Source organism: Bufo bufo, chromosome 9 (genome assembly GCF_905171765.1).
Source record: "Bufo bufo chromosome 9, aBufBuf1.1, whole genome shotgun sequence".
NCBI lineage: Eukaryota > Metazoa > Chordata > Amphibia > Anura > Bufonidae > Bufo > Bufo bufo.
This window is the reverse complement of record NC_053397.1, coordinates 89,709,191-89,727,207: the sequence shown is the minus strand read 5'-3', so window position 1 is coordinate 89,727,207 and position 18,017 is coordinate 89,709,191. Positions and strand designations below refer to the sequence as shown.

General features: G+C 43.8%; 1 protein-coding gene across 3 annotated transcripts in view; it reads left to right on the top strand.

Moving 5' to 3' along the window:
• GPSM2 (G protein signaling modulator 2) overlaps positions 1-7,046 on the top strand; it is a 73,402-nt gene extending 66,356 nt beyond the window's left edge. For all 3 annotated transcript variants that reach the window (XM_040408449.1, XM_040408447.1, XM_040408448.1), the window contains one exon: positions 5,420-7,046. In XM_040408449.1, coding sequence (XP_040264383.1) covers positions 5,420-5,587 — 168 coding nt within the window. In that variant the 3' untranslated portion in view covers positions 5,588-7,046. The remainder of the gene's footprint in view (positions 1-5,419) is intronic.
• The last annotated feature ends 10,971 nt before the right edge of the window (positions 7,047-18,017 follow it).

The window sequence follows — 18,017 nt, the reverse complement described above, 5'->3', positions numbered from 1 at the left end:
ACATTTTTCATTGGGGGGGCAAAATTAGCTGCTGCTGAACCTCATAATAATACACACCTCAGCTGCTGTAGAATTTCATAATACCTCGGCTGCTGCAGAACTTCTTTATACACGCCTCCACTGCTGCAGAACATGATAATCTAATGCTACAGAACACATAAGGCTTTGATCATATCTGTGTTAGGGGCCTCCATCACAGTTTAGGTCATAAATGCTGGACCGACCAAATGTTGCAGTCTGCCACGCTCCATAATGGAAACGCATGAGATCTCATCATAGTGAGCGGAATCTGTCAGATGTTGTGAACCATGATGTGCCAGATCCAGCACTACCGGATTTTTGCTATTGTGGTCCTATGACAGAGCAGAACAGCAAAAGACACTAGCTTGGATGTGAAAAAATCCTAATACACCTCTGCAAAACATCATAACAGTGACAAGAGAACTAAAAGTCTCAGGTTATTTTTGGAAATTACAGGGCAATACATGGAGGGGGAAAAGAGGAGGAAAACTCCCAGCATGCCCAGAGTGTTATTATAAGGCATCAGTGGTTGACATTTCATGCAGAGGGATAAAATAGGAGAGAACTGTAACTCCCAGCATTTCTAGGACATTAGGGCTATCAATGGACTTATAGAGGAGTAGAAACCACTAACCTTTCCTCCACAAATGCACAGGAGCTCCACCCCCTCACATTGTGATATCACACAGGTCCTTCACCACTTCTCCTCTGCACCGCTGAGCTCTTTCTGCACTGGTCAAATGATGATGATTAGGGATGAGCGAATCGACTTCGGATGCTTAATCTGAAGTCTATTCACATAAAACTTTGTTTTAATACTGTACTGAGTGGGTATGAGAATGTATTGGCTCCGATGAGCCAAAGTTATTACAGGTCCTTCTCCATCTAGTATCTTTTCCTCTGCACAGCTAGCTTGCCAAGTGTAATTAGGGGGCTGGCCTTGCTTCCACTGAAGGTATGCCACTGGCTCTCTCATTGATCCAGGAAAGTGCTATATGAGTGCTCTGCCGGATCATTAAGGAAACTATCAGGGAGGTCTGGCACTGCTGGACCACCCTGATTGTGGACTACAAGATGCAGGCACTTTATAGCAAGATTGTTTTCTTGCTAAAAAAAAAAAGTGTATCTTGTAGTCCAAACAATACAATGTATATATAGAATATATAGTAAAACAGGGCACTCAAGGAAACCGTGACCATGTATTAGAAGCAATTGTGAGCTTTATTAATAAAATAAATATGGTTGATAAATAAAATGATGAATCACAATTAGAAATGCAATACAATAAACTAAAGAAAAAAATAATCGATTGACCAAACCAGTAAATAATCGATAATCCGATCTGATATATCTTCGGTCCAATGATTATGGACATCCGAAAAAACGTATTATCGATAAGTCTGCTCGTTTTTTATCGAGACCACAGTCATATGTCTTACAGTTATTCAATTTGTCACGGCGGCGTCCCGTCGAAGCAACGTAGGTAGCGGCAACTCGCTACTAAATGGCTTGCAAGCGAATATAATCCATTACCTTTGAGTCGACCAAATATTCGTCCGAAATTATCACAAGAGTCTTCCGATGTACTCACTCCCAGGATATGCCCTTTGATGTTTGTAGCAATATTCAATCAGGAGATTAGCGACGGCTCTCTGTTCGGTTATGGTCGGTTCGTTGGTAAGGTAGGTCTCTCGGTACAAAGATGGGGTGTAGCACCAGACGCGTTTCGGGGTCCAACCCCTTCCTCAGTGGTATGCTTTACCCCATTCAAAACCCCTCTTTTATACTGAATGTTCCATACTTTGATTGGTCCCAATTTGATCGTCATATCCTGTTTGTCGATTTGCTCAGATGTTCTTCATTATCACTCAATCACAGAAAAAATGTCATATAAAGAAACTAAAAAGTACTTTTGACAACTTTAGCAATTCATCATGTTTCTACAATTTCATCTAGTTATATATTGCAAATTCCTGCATTCATTAAAGCAAAAAACGCATCTAGGTACTCTGCGTTTTTGATGCAGTATCTATGCGTTTTTTGCTTTTTTAGTTAAACAAGGGCACAAATTGCCCACCCAACATACTATCAGTATATATTATGATTAAAACAATAAATAACACCACTAAAAGTCTTCCTTACAGCTCTAAAAGAGGAATATGTTACAGGATTATGTTCTAACCAAATGACTCTTTATAAAACACCATTTGTCAACTCCATAGGGAATGACAATCAGTACTACCATGCATGAGTATTCACAGACATGGTGAACAGGCAAAATTAATAATTTTTTTTTAATTTTTACATAAAAAAGTTAAAAATGCACGAATTCAATAAAAACTGACAATAAAATCTGACAATAAATATATGTTAATTCGAGGGTTGTACTGTAGTGGGCACCCACGTCTAGAGGAGAAACCGACTGTAATGTAAACAGTCGGTTAATCGTCGAAACGTCGGTGCCCACCATCTACTCATAGGAATCCAAAGAGTTCAAACTCTGCATTGAGCCCCCTGGGAATCAGGGTATCGAATTCAAAGATTCGCTTAGTTTCAAGTCTAGACATCCTTTCTATATGGTTGCCTCCTCTCCATTCTTTCTCCACTTTATCAATAGCTAAAAACCTCAAACCTGAGGGATCCCGATTGTGTGTGATTTTAAAGTGGTATGATGGCGAATGGTTCTCAAATCCCTTCCGTATATTATTTATATGTTCCGAGATACGTTTTTTTAAAGATCTTTTAGTTCTGCCTATGTATAGTCGTTTACACAGACATTCTATGGCATAGATTACATTTTCTGAGTTGCATGTTAGACAATCCTTTATTGGGTGGCGATGATTATTATTGGTGGACACCAATTCACTGGTTCTTTTTTGGAAAGATGTTGCTTTACAATTTCTACAGGTACCACACCTGAAAAAGCCCTGTAGACCTATCCAACTTGAGATGGTGGATTCCCTGTTTAATTGTTTTTTCACCGTGGGGGCCACTTTTAAACTTAAATTAGGTGCCTTTGTGAAAGTAATTTTTGGATTTACCGGCATTAAGGTTCCTATAATCTTGTCCTTTTGTAACAAATGCCAATGTTTAGTCACAATCTGGCGTATTTTCTTATAATCGTCACTAAAGGGCAAGATTAACCGCAATATTTCTTGAGGAGCCACCAAATGTTGTGTTTTCTCCTCAAAAAAGGACTTCCTATCCATGCTGTTTACTTGTTGCAATGCTTTATCCAAGATCTCTATGGGATAATTTTTCTCCAAAAATTTGTGTCTCATCTTATTAGCCTCCAACTCATATTGTGTTTCCAATGTGCAATTTCTCTTTATTCTTCAGAATTGTCCTTGTGGGATGTTTGATAACCAACTAGGGAGGTGACAACTATTAAATAAAATGTAACTGTTCTTGGCAGTGGGCTTAATGAAGGTACTACATATGATATCTTGATTCACAATACTAATATTTAAGTCCAGGTATTCAACTTTCTCCTGACTCGTTACCCCTGTAAATTTGAGGTTCCTATTGTTAGAATTAATATCTTTTAAAAAAGATTGTAGACCTTCATTCCCACTTTGCCAAATAAACAGGATGTCATCAATGTATCGTTGCCAGAGCACCAGGTCGTCCCCAGCTTAGGTTGTATGGCCAGCCGTTCCCACTCCGCCATAAATAAATTGGCATAGCTGGGGGCGAACCTGGTGCCCATGGCAGTCCCCTGTATTTGTAAGTAAAAATCTCCCTCAAAATTAAAATAATTGTGATTTAAAATGAAGTCTATCCCTTCTATTATAAAATCAATTTGTTCTACTCCCAATCTACCTTCCAATGTTAGTTGGGACCTAACAGCCTGTTTACCCTTATCATGGTCTATTATTGTATATAAGGATTGTATGTCCAGAGATCCCATAATCCAGGTATCCTTAAATTTCAATTTCTCCACTATTTGAATAATTTGTGTAGTGTCTTTTGTGTACGACTGTCTTTTGAACCCTAGGCTGCAGCATTTGATCTATATACTGGGACAGATTTGACGTAAGGGATCCAATCCCTGACACTATAGGTCGACCTGGGGGATTTTCTTGGTCCTTGTGTACTTTTGGTACACAATAAAACATAGGTATTCGTGGGGTTTTGTTCAATAAAAATTTGTGCTCCTCATCAGTTAAAACTCCTTTCTCATGGCCTTTATTACAAAAAGCTAAAAATTCTAAGTAAAATTGATTAGTAGGGTCACTTGGTAATTTACGATATGTCTTTGTATCCTGTAACTGTCTTAGATATTCTGTATTGTTTTACAAAATGTCCTGGATCACAATGGATCCTCCCTTATCTGCTGGTCGTATCACTATACTATTCTCTTTCTGTAAGGTCTTTAGAGCTTTTATTTCATCATTGGACACATTATTTCGTCTATTCATCATTGGACACATTATTTCGTCTATATTTGGTACTATTCTTTATTTTCCGTATATCGCTTTCTACACATTTTTTGAAACTTGCCATTTCATGACTGATCTCATTTCTTGGATATTTCTTAGATCTGTTTTTGCAAGTCGTGTGTACATATTGGTCTCCATTATCAATATCTCTTATAATCGGATTTTTAAGGAAATACTTTTTGAGGCACAGACGCCTTATAAATTTCTCCTGGGAGTGAGTACATCGGAAGACTCTTGTGATAATTTCGGACGATTATTTAGTAGACTCAAAGGTAATGGATTACATTTGCTTGCAAGCCATTTAGTAGCGAGTTGCCGCTACCTACGTTGCTTCGGCGGGACGCCGCCGTGACAAATTGAATAACTGTAAGACATATGACTGTGGGCTCGATAAAAAACGAGCAGACTTATCGATAATAAGTTTTTTTCGGATGTCCATAATCATTGGACCGAAGATATATCAGATCGGATTATCGATTATTTACTGGTTTGGTCAATCGATTATTTTTTTCTGTAGTTTATTGTATTGCATTTCTAATTGTGATTCATCATTTTATTTATCAACCATATTTATTTTATTAATAAAGCTCACAATTGCTTCTAATACATGGTCACGGTTTCCTTGAGTGCTCTGTTTTACTATATATTTTATGCTCCTTTGTATTGAGTGAGTGGTCTCAATTTACAGGAGCACCTGGTGTCGTTTAGGTATTCTTAGTGCGACATCTTATCTATTTATTTATATATAGAATATATTTACCTAGCTGTATTACAATACACCCACGATGCTATCACCACACATTACAATACACTTACAACCCCATTTTAGCTAGGACAGTCACACAGGCAGTTTTCTATATAGTCAAATTGGTCATTGTATGTGCTTTCACATCATACTAAACCTTTAAGAGCTGTCGGTAAAAGATGTTTTATTTATTTTTTTACTTTTATTTTAGGGATCACGGTTAGATGACCAACGCTGCGCTCCTCCACCCCCACCCAAAAAAGGTCCCACAGTCCCAGATGAAGACTTCTTCAGTCTTATTCTGCGTGCACAGGCCAAGCGCATGGATGAACAGAGGGTGACGCTATCATCACACCTAAAGAGACCGAACTCAAGCTAGGGGAAAGCATATTGTGCCCTTTCCTGCAATCTGCTAATCTTAGAGGTTTAAAAAAATAATAATCAGGGTTTTTTCATAGTACTGTAATTTTTATACTCTTCTGTAAAGTAGAGCTACTTTCACACTGTGTGTGTGTGCTCTTCCAGTGTTATACTTCTCTCCAGTCCCCAGATGAGTCCTCGCTAATGCACAACCTCAGACACTGCCGTTGTATGATTCATAGGACAATGGACACATGGCATGGATAGAGGCTTCCTGGACAGTGTGACTGTACAGATCCTGTAGATGTACGCAAGTGTCTCCTATGCCGGCTAAGTAGTGTACAGCCGTTCTGTGTGGAAAGTTCTTTATATGTGTATATATGTGTGGGTATTTTTTATTTTTTAAACTATGCCTTTACTAAAAGGGGGTTTGAATAAGTGAGTCTAAGGATTGGCACAGCAAGAGTTGTGTGAGACCATTGCACTTATTGTTAACTCTAGACTGTAATCTAAAGCACTAAATGATTATATGTGAATATTCTCATCTGGTATTAACTGGTAGTTTTAATCTTTTTATTTGCTTGCAACCTGCTGTGCTGTGCTCAGTAGGTACCTCTTGTAGCAAAGCTATGGTACTGACTTTGGTATTATCAACTCACAGCAGGAAACCTATGTATGGCCAGTTTCAGATGAGTGAGTTACCTGTGAGAGATGTAGCATAATTTATAATTCTTTGCGCTCCTGCCAGACCTCAGATCTACAGAATTGTACTGACGACATTGTGTCAGTACAGCTCATTAAAGATGAGGTCGGGCCGGGACACACCGCATTATAAATCATCAGTTTCACTCGTCTGAAACTGGCTTATAGGAGTGTAAGGATCAGAGATTTACTGATTGTTCATCTGACCCCCATAAACTTGCTCATCCAAGTAGTTTGTGTGGCTGTTACTTCACTAAGTGGAGTCAGGTGTAAAATAAGCAACCAGTAGACACCTCTGATTCCACTCATCTCCTGAGCAAACAAGGATCCACCATGGATAAAATGCAACTGATTTGGTTGTCCCCATTACCTTGTGATCCTGTTGAAATGATCAAGTTTTTCTAAATTGGTCTACGGTGTATGGCAATTTAAGGTTACATGGCAGCTGTTTAATTGCAGCGAACATTTCTCATCTCTTCTATGGGAAGAAAATTATAACGAATAGACATATGCACAGCAGAATGCTCTTCAGGTCTGCTTAGCTGTCTCCATAGAAAATAATGTAAGGCTCCTTGCAGTCCTGCCCCACTACCTGCTGTGTAGCCTAACCACCTGGTCAATGCTGTTTAGTAAAACTAAAATTTTTAGAATGCCCGTCATGAAGGGGTTATTTTTACTTAGGGAAATGATGGTACTGTAAGTGTTCTGTCTGGTCTGGCTTTTAAGTTTTGGTTGTTTAATATTGTTTTCATGAACTTTTGAGAGGGGGGGGGGGGGGGGGGGGTAGAAAATATTTTATTTTCTACACCACTAATTGTTTTTTATGTATTTTTTAGAGACCATGTAAATTGGACCAGGAATAAAATCCTAGTTTAGAACACTAATCTGAATTATGTGTATTTTTGTCTGTGTGTTCTATATACTATGGTTGCTTAAAGGGAACCTGTCACCGGGATTTTGGGTATAGAGCTGAGGAAATGGGTTCCTAGATGGCCGCTAGCACATCCGCAATTTCCAGTCCCCATAGCTCTGTGTGCTTTTATTGTGTAAAAAAAAACGATTTGATACATATGCAAATTAACCTGAGATGAGTCCTGTCCCTGACTCATCTCACGTACAGGACTCATCTCAGGTTAATTTGCATATGTATCAAATCGTTTTTTTTACACAATAAAAGCACACAGAGCTATTGGGACTGGGTATTGTGGATGTGCTAGCGGCCATCTAGGAACCCATGTCCTCCGCTCTATACACAAAATCCCGGTGACAGGTTCCCTTTAAAGGAGACGTTAATGGGAGGGAGCGCCCGCCACTACAATGTTCATGTCGCAGTGTAACTTCAGTGCTGACTTCAGTTCACAGTGTTACACAGAACATCTGATCAGCAAGGGATGGCTCATCCTGAGGATAGGCCATCAGTTGAAAAAAATCCTTTAACATTAAGAGACAATCTGAAGACAAATTGAATATAACTTCCGCACTTTTAGTGTACAACCACACAGGGCAGTTTGGCAGTGGGCTCTCTGCATAGGAACTATTTGCAGAAAATCCAGAGTAAAATACAATAGCAGCAAAGTGGATTAGAGCTCATAGACCGGGAACCTCCATGGTGCAGCGTATATAATAAGAAGCTCAAACCTTCTTACAATATACTACAAGTTGCACAGCTGCTGGGGAAGAAGGCTGCTCCGAGTAGCTATCCCAAACTTCTCCCCAGTCAGACTGCTGGTCAAAAAGTTTTAAAGAGGTTGCCCAGTTTCAGGAGAAACAGATCACGTGCCATGATTCTGGTTCTCCTGGCTAGGCTGTCTTTACCCAGCATGTGACCACTGCAACCAATCACTGCCCTTAGTGGTGCACTGAAGATATGATGTCATCGTTGCAGCTGATAGAGCCCGGCTAGGAGAACCAAAGTAGAAGTGTTGGATATGCCAGGTAAGTATTTACCAGTTCCTTATTGCAAGATGATCCCAAGGGTTAAGTTGAAAGCAAATACAAATTACCAGCTGGTCCGGTGAAGGGAGTTACCCTGGAGCATATAAAAAGATAGAGAGGTTAGGTCACCAGTATTAACATCTCAGAAATCCTAAGCTCACAAATAGATAAATTTTTCTGTAAATGCAAAAGTATCCTTTGAAAAACATTTCCTATTAATAAATACCATTCATAATATTCACAGCAAGGGAAATGGGTAGGTGACTTAATTTTCAGACTCTTACAAATTAGCCTTGTTATCCCTGGAGTTAATGAAGCTTTTTCAAAGGATAGTTCTGCTTCATGTGACTATGTACCAAAATATGCTGTTACCAATAATGTTGTAATCAGATATTTCTCATCCGTCTCATTGGGGGACACGGGCATTGACCATGGGTATAGCTGTTACCGCTAGGAGGCAGACACTAAGCACACAAAGTGTAAGCTCCTCCCTCTTCAGCTATATCCCTTCCTGCAGGGACCAAGCTAATCCGTTTTAGCTTGGTGTCTGTAGGAGGCAGCCTTCCTGTGTTGCAGGTCTGCTAGTTACTAATTTTGTCTTTTTAACTTCTAGCGGGAAGCTTCAGGCAGTCTCTTAAACAGCCTGCACTCCCAACCAGGAGATGGGAGACCAGGGGGTCACCCAAACCCCATGCTCGTTCCCGCTCTCCGGAAGAAAAGCAGGACCAGAGGTTCCCGTAAAAACCTCTGTCTCCCGCCAGCAATCGCATCACCACGGCCTCCCCAGTGAAAGTCCCCTCTGTTCCGGTGTAGCGTCCCTCACCAAGGGGCCGCACACCAAAGGTGGTGATCTGGTGCAGGGCTCAGGGGGCTGCTCCTGCTGTGAGGCCGCACGCGCGGTGCTTCCTTGGTCCGGCGTCGTCCTCATCGCCGCTTCCACAGGGCCGCCGGGGCCATTGGCAATTGAGGCCCCGTCTGCATTTGGGGCCTACTGCTGGGGGTGTCCGTTTCCACAGCGGCGTCCTCCTGGGGGCAAAGTTTCCTCCTGAGCGCCACTTCCGGGGCAGCCAGAGCCATTATTAATTGAGGCCCCTGTTTCTGTGCGGCCTACTCCTGCAGGGAGTGCTGACATGTGTTCCGGTGAGCGTGGGGGCGGGACCTGAGAGCCAGGGGGCGTGGCCTGATGGGCACTGAGAGATTGTCATTTTGGGGGCGGACTTGTTTGCCCCGCACCCACGCCGGCGGCAGAGGGAGAGTGGGCTCCAGCTCCGTCATCTGCCAGCGTGGGTTTTTCCTTTAGGAAGTCCCATCATTCGCACAAGTGTTTCCCCAGCCACCAGGAGTTTGATTCCTCTCTCTCCAAGGAGTGGAATTTTCCTGATAGACATTTCATGTTGCCAAAACGCTTGAACGTGAGGATTTCACTAAGAAATTTTTGTCATGAGTAAGATCACGGATGCGATTTTTAAACCCACAGTAGTTTATGTACTTGCTGTATGCCGTAGTTATTTTTAATCTGATATAATAAAGAGGATGAATGTTTTGTTTGCACCACTGGAGTGGTTTCCAAGCTCAATAGGAAACTGTTTCCCAGACCAGCTGGTAATTAGCATTTTCTTTCAAGTTTTACTATGCTTGTCCATTTCCTGCATTCATACCAATTTGGAAGATTTTCAGTACGGACGCTGTAAGTTAAACTTGGCTGCATTTGAACTAAGGCCAGGTTCACATCAGTTTACTTTTCTGTTCTTTTATCTGTCAGAAGAACAGAAAAAAATAAATGGATAATTTCCTCCCTTTAAAAATAAATGACCACTTGGAACCGAACCAGAGTTCAGGAAATTGTTTTTTTCACAGTAGAAATCAATTTATGAAGTTATTACGTAAAGTCTCGCGAGACTTTGAAGTAATAACTTTGGCTCATTAGAGCCAATACATTCTAATACTATACGGGGCGCTCGCTCCACACAGTATTGAAACTAAGTTTTATGCGAATCGGATGTTTCATCCGAAGTCTATTCACTCATCCCTACCATTTATCATGTAGATAAAGTTATGTATTGTGATTGTCCATATTGCTTCCTTTGCTGGCTTGATTCATTTTTCCATCTCATTGTACACTGCTTGTATCCAGGGGTTATGACCACTGTGCAATCCAGCAGCAGTGTGCATGTTTGCACACTATAGGAAAAGGCACCAGCCTCTCTGATGACCAGTACCATAAGAGTGTGCATAGGCTCACGGTTTTTCCTATACTGTGCAAGCATGGCCACTGCTGCTGGACTGCAGGATAATGCAACCCCTGGAAACTAGCATAATATAATGTGATGGAAAATGAATCAAGCCAGCAAAGGAGGCAATATGGAAAATCACAATGCCTTGTTATTAATGTTATCTAAATGATAAATGCCATTGGCTGAAGTAATAAAGTATTCACTACAGTCTATTCAGATAACTCTGTTAAAGACTGGAATAAGATTCTGTCTCTGTTTGATAGAACAATGTATTTGATAATATCCGAGGAAGAAATTAAGCTGAGCTCATGCACACAATAGTATATCAGAATGTCATCCATGTGCTGTCTGCAAATTATAGAACATGTCTTATTCTTGTCTGTTTTGCAATAGGGCCTGCACATGGCCAGTATTCATACTTTGTGGACCACAAAACGGCAACAGCTGTGTGAATGAGGCCTAGAAGAGATTCATGACCACTTAAAAATAAATTAAAAAAAGCCTTATAAACTTTTGCTTTCTATAAAAATAAGTTTTGTTTTTTTTGGTTGGAGCCCCATAACACACAGGCTCCCCCTCCTGTTTAATGTTCAATGAATTCTTAACTTATTGTAATAAAAATACATTTTGAATACACATTACAGTTTTCAGCAATTAACCACTTACCGCTAAGCTAACGCCGAAAGGCGTCATCTCTGCGGTGCTCCCAGGCTACGCTAACGCCGATTGGCGTAATCTCGCGTGAGCCGAGATTTCCTGTGATCGCGCGCACACAGGCGCGCGCGCGCTCACAGGAACGGAAGGTAAGAGAGTGGATCTCCAGCCTGCCAGCAGCGATCGTTCGCTGGCAGGCTGGAGATGTGATTTTTTTTAACCCCTAACAGGTATATTAGACGCTGTTTTGATAACAGCGTCTAATATACCTGCTACCTGGTCCTCTGGTGGTCCCCTTTGTTTGGATCGACCACCAGAGGACACAGGTAGCTCAGTAATATGTTGCACCAAGCACCACTACACTACACCCCCCCTCCCTGTCACTTATTAACCCCTTATTCACCCTTGATCACCCCATATAGACTCCCTGATCACCCCCCTGTCATTGATTACCCCCCTGTCATTGATCACCCCCCTGTAAAGCTCCATTCAGATGTCCGCATGATTTTTACGGATCCACTGATAGATGGATCGGATCCGCAAAACGCATACGGACGTCTGAATGGAGCCTTACAGGGGCGTGATCAATGACTATGGTGATCACCCCATATAGACTCCCTGATCACCCCCCTGTCATTGATTACCCCCGTGTCATTGATCACCTCCCTGTAAAGCTCCATTCAGACGTCCGCATGATTTTTACGGATCCACTGATAGATGGATCGGATCCGCAAAACACATACAGGCGTCTCCCTGGAGCCTTCCAGGGGGGGTGATCACCCCATATAGACTCCCTGATCACCCCCCTGTCATTGATCACCCCCCCTGTCATTGATCACCCCCCCCCTGTCAGGCTGCATTCAGATGTCCGTATGATTTTTACGGATCCACGGATACATGGATCGGATCCGCAAAACACATACGGACATCTGAATGGAGCCTTATAGGGGGGTGATCAATGACAGGGGGGTGATCACCCCATATAGACTCCCTGATCACCCCCCTGTCATTGATCACCCCCCTGTCATTGATCACCCCTCTAAGGCTCCATTCAGACATTTTTTTGGCCCAAGTTAGTGGAAATTATTTTTTTTTTTCTTACAAAGTCTCATATTCCACTAACTTGTGTCAAAAAATTAAATCTCACATGAACTCACCATACCCCTCACGGAATCCAAATGTGTAAAAATTTTTAGACATTTATATTCCAGACTTCTTCTCACGCTTTAGGGCCCCTAGAATGCCAGGGCAGTATAAATACCCCATTTCGGAAAGAAGACACCCCCAGGTATTCCGTGAGGGGCATATTGAGTCCATGAAAGATTGAAATTTTTGTCCCAAGTTAGCGGAAAATGATGATTTATTTTTTATTTATTTTTTTCCTTACAAAGTCTCATATTCCACTAACTTGTGACAAAAAATAAAAACTTCCATGAACTCACTATGCCCATCACGAAATACCTTGGGGTGTCTTCTTTCCAAAATGGGGTCACTTGTGGGGTAGTTATACTGCCCTGGCATTTTAGGGGCCGAATGCGTGAGAAGTGGTTTGAAATCAAAATCTGTAAAAAATGGCCGGTGAAATCCGAAAGGTGCTCTTTGGAATGTGGGCCCCTTTGCGCACCTAGGCTGCAAAAAAGTGTCACACATGTGGTATCTCCGTACTCAGGAGAAGTTGGGGGAATGTGTTTTGGGGTGTCATTTTACATATACCCATGCTGGGTGAGAGAAATATCTTGGCAAAAGACAACTTTTCCCATTTTTTTTATACAAAGTTGGCATTTGACCAAGATATTTATCTCACCCAGCATGGGTATATGTAAAATGACACCCCAAAACACATTCCCCAACTTCTCCTGAGTACGGCGATACCACATGTGTGGCACTTTTTTGCAGCCTAGGTGGGCAAAGGGGCCCACATTCCAAAGAGCACCTTTCGGATTTCACAGGTCATTTACCTACTTACCACACATTTGGGCCCCTAGAATGCCAGGGCAGTATAACTACCCCACAAGTGACCCCATTTTGGAAAGAAGACACCCCAAGGTATTCGCTGATGGGCATAGTGAGTTCATAGAAGTTTTTATTTTTTGTCACAAGTTAGTGGAATATGAGACTTTGTAAGAAAAAAAAATCATCATTTTCCACTAAGTCTCATATTCCACTAACTTGTGACAAAAAATAAAAACTTCTATGAACTCACTATGCCCATCAGCGAATACCTTGGGGTGTCTTCTTTCCGAAATGGGGTCATTTGTGGGGTGTTTGTACTGTCTGGGCATTGTAGAACCTCAGGAAACACGACAGGTGCTCAGAAAGTCAGAGCTGCTTCAAAAAGCGGAAATTCACATTTTTGTACCATAGTTTGTAAACGCTATAACTTTTACCCAAACCATTTTTTTTTTATCAAAGACATGTAGAACAATAAATTTAGAGCAAAATTTATATATGGATGTCGTTTTTTTTGCAAAATTTTACAACTGAAAGTGAAAAATGTCATTTTTTTTTGCAAAAAAAATCGTTAAATTTCGATTAATAACAAAAAAAGTAAAAATGTCAGCAGCAATGAAATACCACCAAATGAAAGCTCTATTAGTGAGAAGAAAAGGAGGTAAAATTCATTTGGGTGGTAAGTTGCATGACCGAGCAATAAACCGCTAAAGTTGTGGAGTGCTGATTTGTAAAAAAGGGCCTGGTCTTTAGGGGGGTATAAACCTGTGGTCCTTAAGTGGTTAATAAGGTTTTACTCGTATGCACAAGTTTATACATGATGTCAATCAATTTATTTAAAAAAAAAAATATATAAAGCACTGGATGTCCATAAGAAAGTGATGTTCCCAAGATGCTGCTCTTCAAGTCTCATTTCTCTTTGGTTTGGTAATGTGACTGAGCGTCTGTACAAAACAGATGTGCAGGTTAATGTACAATACCTACTGAGATACATGTCAGGAATAGAGTTGAGCGAACACCTGGATGTTCGGGTTCGAGAAGTTCGGCCGAACTTCCCGGAAATGTTCGTGTTCGGGATCCGAACCCGACCCGAACTTCGTCCCGAACCCCATTGAAGTCAATGGGGACCCAAACTTTTGGGCACTAAAAAGGCTGTAAAACAGCCCAGGAAAGAGCTAGAGGGCTGCAAAAGGGAGCAACATGTAGGTAAATCCCCTGCAAACAAATGTGGATAGGGAAATGAATTAAAATAAAAATTAAAAAAATAAAAATGAACCAATATCAATTGGACAGAGGTCCCATAGCAGAGAATCTGGCTTCACGTCAGCAGAGAATCAGTCTCTTCATGCCATAGCAAAGAATCTGTCTTCATGTCATAGCAGAGAATCAGGCTTCACATCACCCACCACTGGAACAAGCCACTATCACACATTTAGGCCCAGGCACCCAGGCAGAGGAGAGAGGTCCCGTAACAGAGAATCTGGCCTTATGTCAGCGCAGAATCTGTCTTCATGTCATAGCAGAGAATCAGGCTTCACGTCACCCACCACTGGAACAAGCCACTGTCACACATTTAGGCCCAGGCACTCAGGCAGAGGAGAGAGGTCCCGTAACAGAGAATCTGGCCTTATGTCAGCGCAGAATCTGTCTTCATGTCATAGCAGAGAATCAGGCTTCACGTCACCCACCACTGGAACAGGCCACTGTCACATATTTAGGCCCAGGCAGAGGAGAGAGGTCCCGTAACAGAGAATCTGGCCTTATGTCAGCGCAGAATCTGTCTTCATGTCATAGCAGAGAATCAGGCTTCACGTCACCCACCACTGGAACAAGCCACTGTCACACATTTAGGCCCAGGCACCCAGGCAGAGGAGAGAGGTCCCGTAACAGAGAATCTGGCCTTATGTCAGCGCAGAATCTGTCTTCATGTCATAGCAGAGAATCAGGCTTCACGTCACCCACCACTGGAACAGGCCACTGTCACATATTTAGGCCCAGGCAGAGGAGAGAGGTCCCGTAACAGAGAATCTGGCCTTATGTCAGCGCAGAATCTGTCTTCATGTCATAGCAGAGAATCAGGCTTCACGTCACCCACCACTGGAACAGGCCACTGTTACATATTTAGACCCAGGCAGAGGAGAGAGGTCGCGTAACAGAGAATCTGGCCTTATGTCAGCGCAGAATCTGTCTTCATGTCATAGCAGAGAATCAGGCTTCACGTCACCCACCACTGGAACAGGCCACTGTCACATATTTAGACCCAGGCAGAGGAGAGAGGTCGCGTAACAGAGAATCTGGCTTCATGTCAGCACAGAATAAGTCTTCATGTCATAGCAGAGAATCAGGCTTCACGTCACCCACCACTGGAACAGGCCACTGTCACACATTTAGGCCCCGGCACCCAGACAGAGGAGAGGTTCATTCAACTTTGGGTTGCCCCGCAATATAATGGTAAAATGAAATTAAAAATAGTATTGAATGAGGAAGTGCCCTGGAGTAGAATAATATATTGTTAAGGGGAGGTAGTTAATATCTAATCTGCACAAGGGATGGACAGGTCCTGTGGGATCCATGCCTGGTTCATTTTTATGAACGTCAGCTGGTCCACATTGGCTGTAGACAGGCGGCTGCGTTTGTCTGCAATGACGCCCCCTGCCGTGCTGAATACACGTTCAGACAAAACGCTGGCCGCTGGGCAGGCCAGCACCTCCAAGGCATAAAGGGCTAGCTCTGGCCACGTGGACAATTTGGAGACCCAGAAGTTGAATGGGGCCGAACCATCAGTCAGTACGTGGAGGGGTGTGCACAGATACTGTTCCACCATGTTAGTGAAATGTTGCCTCCTGCTAACACGTTCCGTATCAGGTGGTGGTGCAGTTAGCTGTGGCGTGGTGACAAAACTTTTCCACATCTCTGCCATGCTAACCCTGCCCTCAGAGGAGCTGGCCGTGACACAGCTGCGTTGGAGACCTCTTGCTCCTCCTCTGCCTTCGCCTTGGGCTTCCACTGGTTCCCCTGTGACATTTGGGAATGCTCTCAGTAGCGCGTCTACCAACGTGCGCTTGTACTCGCGCATCTTCCTATCACGCTCCAGTGTAGGAAGTAAGGTGGGCACATTGTCTTTGTACCGGGGATCCAGCAGGGTGGCAACCCAGTAGTCCGCACACGTTAAAATGTGGGCAACTCTGCTGTCGTTGCGCAGGCACTGCAGCATGTAGTCGCTCATGTGTGCCAGGCTGCCCAGAGGTAAGGACAAGCTGTCCTCTGTGGGAGGCGTATCGTCATCGTCCTGTGTTTCCCCCCAGCCACGCACCAGTGATGGGCCCGAGCTGCTTTGGGTGCCACCCCGCTGTGAACATGCTTCATCCTCCACCTCCTCCTCATCCTCGTCCTCCAGTAGTGGGCCCTGTCTGGCCACATTTGTACCTGGCCTCTGGTGTTGCAAAAAACCTCCCTCTGAGTCACTTCGAAGAGACTGGCCTGAAAGTGCTAAAAATAACCCCTCTTCCTCCTGGGCCACCTCCTCTTCCATCATCGCCCTAAGTGTTTTCTCAAGGAGACATAGAAGTGCTATTGTAACGCTGATAACGGCGTCATCGCCACTGGCCATGTTGGTGGAGTACTCGAAACAGCGCAACAGGGCACACAGGTCTCGCATGGAAGCCCAGTCATTGGTGGTGAAGTGTGTCTGATCCACAGTGCGACTGACCCGTGCGTGCTGCAGCTGAAACTCCACTATGGCCTGCTGCTGCTCGCACAGTCTGTCCAGCATATGCAAGGTGGAGTTCCACCTGATGGGTACGTCGCATATGAGGCGGTGAGTGGGAAGGCCGAAGTTACGCTGTAGCGCAGACAGGCGAGCAGCGGCAGGGTGTGAACGCAGGAAGCGCGAACAGACGGCCTGCACTTTATGCAGCAGCTCTGACATGTCGGGGTAGTTGCGAATGAACTTCTGCACCACCAAATTCAGCACATGCGCCAGGCAAGGGATGTGTGTCAAACCGGCTAGTCCCAGAGCTGCAACGAGATTTCGCCCATTATCGCACACCACCAGGCCGGGCTTGAGACTCACCGGCAGCAACCACTCGTCGGTCTGTTGTTCTATACCCCGCCACAACTCCTGTGCGGTGTGGGGCCTGTCCCCCAAACATATGAGTTTCAGAACGGCCTGCTGACGTTTACCCCGGGCTGTGCTGAAGTTGGTGGTGAAGGTGTGTGGCTGACTGGATGAGCAGGTGGAAGAAGAGGAGGAGGAAGCTGAGTAGGAGGAGGAGGAGACAGGAGGCAAAGAATGTTGCCCTGCGATCCTTGGCGGCGGAAGGACGTGCGCCAAACAGCTCTCCGCCTGGGGCCCAGCCGCCACTACATTTACCCAGTGTGCAGTTAGGGAGATATAGCGTCCCTGGCCGTGCTTACTGGTCCACGTATCTGTGGTTAGGTGGACCTTGCCACAGATGGCGTTGCGCAGTGCAGACTTGATTTTATCGGACACTTGTTTGTGCAGGGAAGGCACGGCTCTCTTGGAGAAGTAGTGGCGGCTGGGAACAACATACTGTGGGACAGCAAGCGACATGAGCTGTTTGAAGCTGTGTGTGTCCACCAGCCTAAATGACAGCATTTCATAGGCCAGTAGTTTAGAAATGCTGGCATTCAGGGTCAGGGATCGAGGGTGGCTAGGTGGGAATTTACGCTTTCTCTCAAATGTTTGTGAGATGGAGAGCTGAACGCTGCCGTGTGACATGGTTGAGATGCTTGGTGACGCAGGTGGTGGTGTTGGTGGTACATCCCATGTTTGCTGGGCGGCAGGTGCCAACGTTCCTCCAGAGGCAGAGGAAGAGGCCGAGGCGGCGGCAGCAGCAGCAGAAGAGGCCGAAGAGGCAGCAGGGGGAGCCTGAGTGACTTCCTTGTTTTTAAGGTGTTTACTCCACTGCAGTTCATGCTTTGCATGCAGGTGCCTGGTCATGCAGGTTGTGC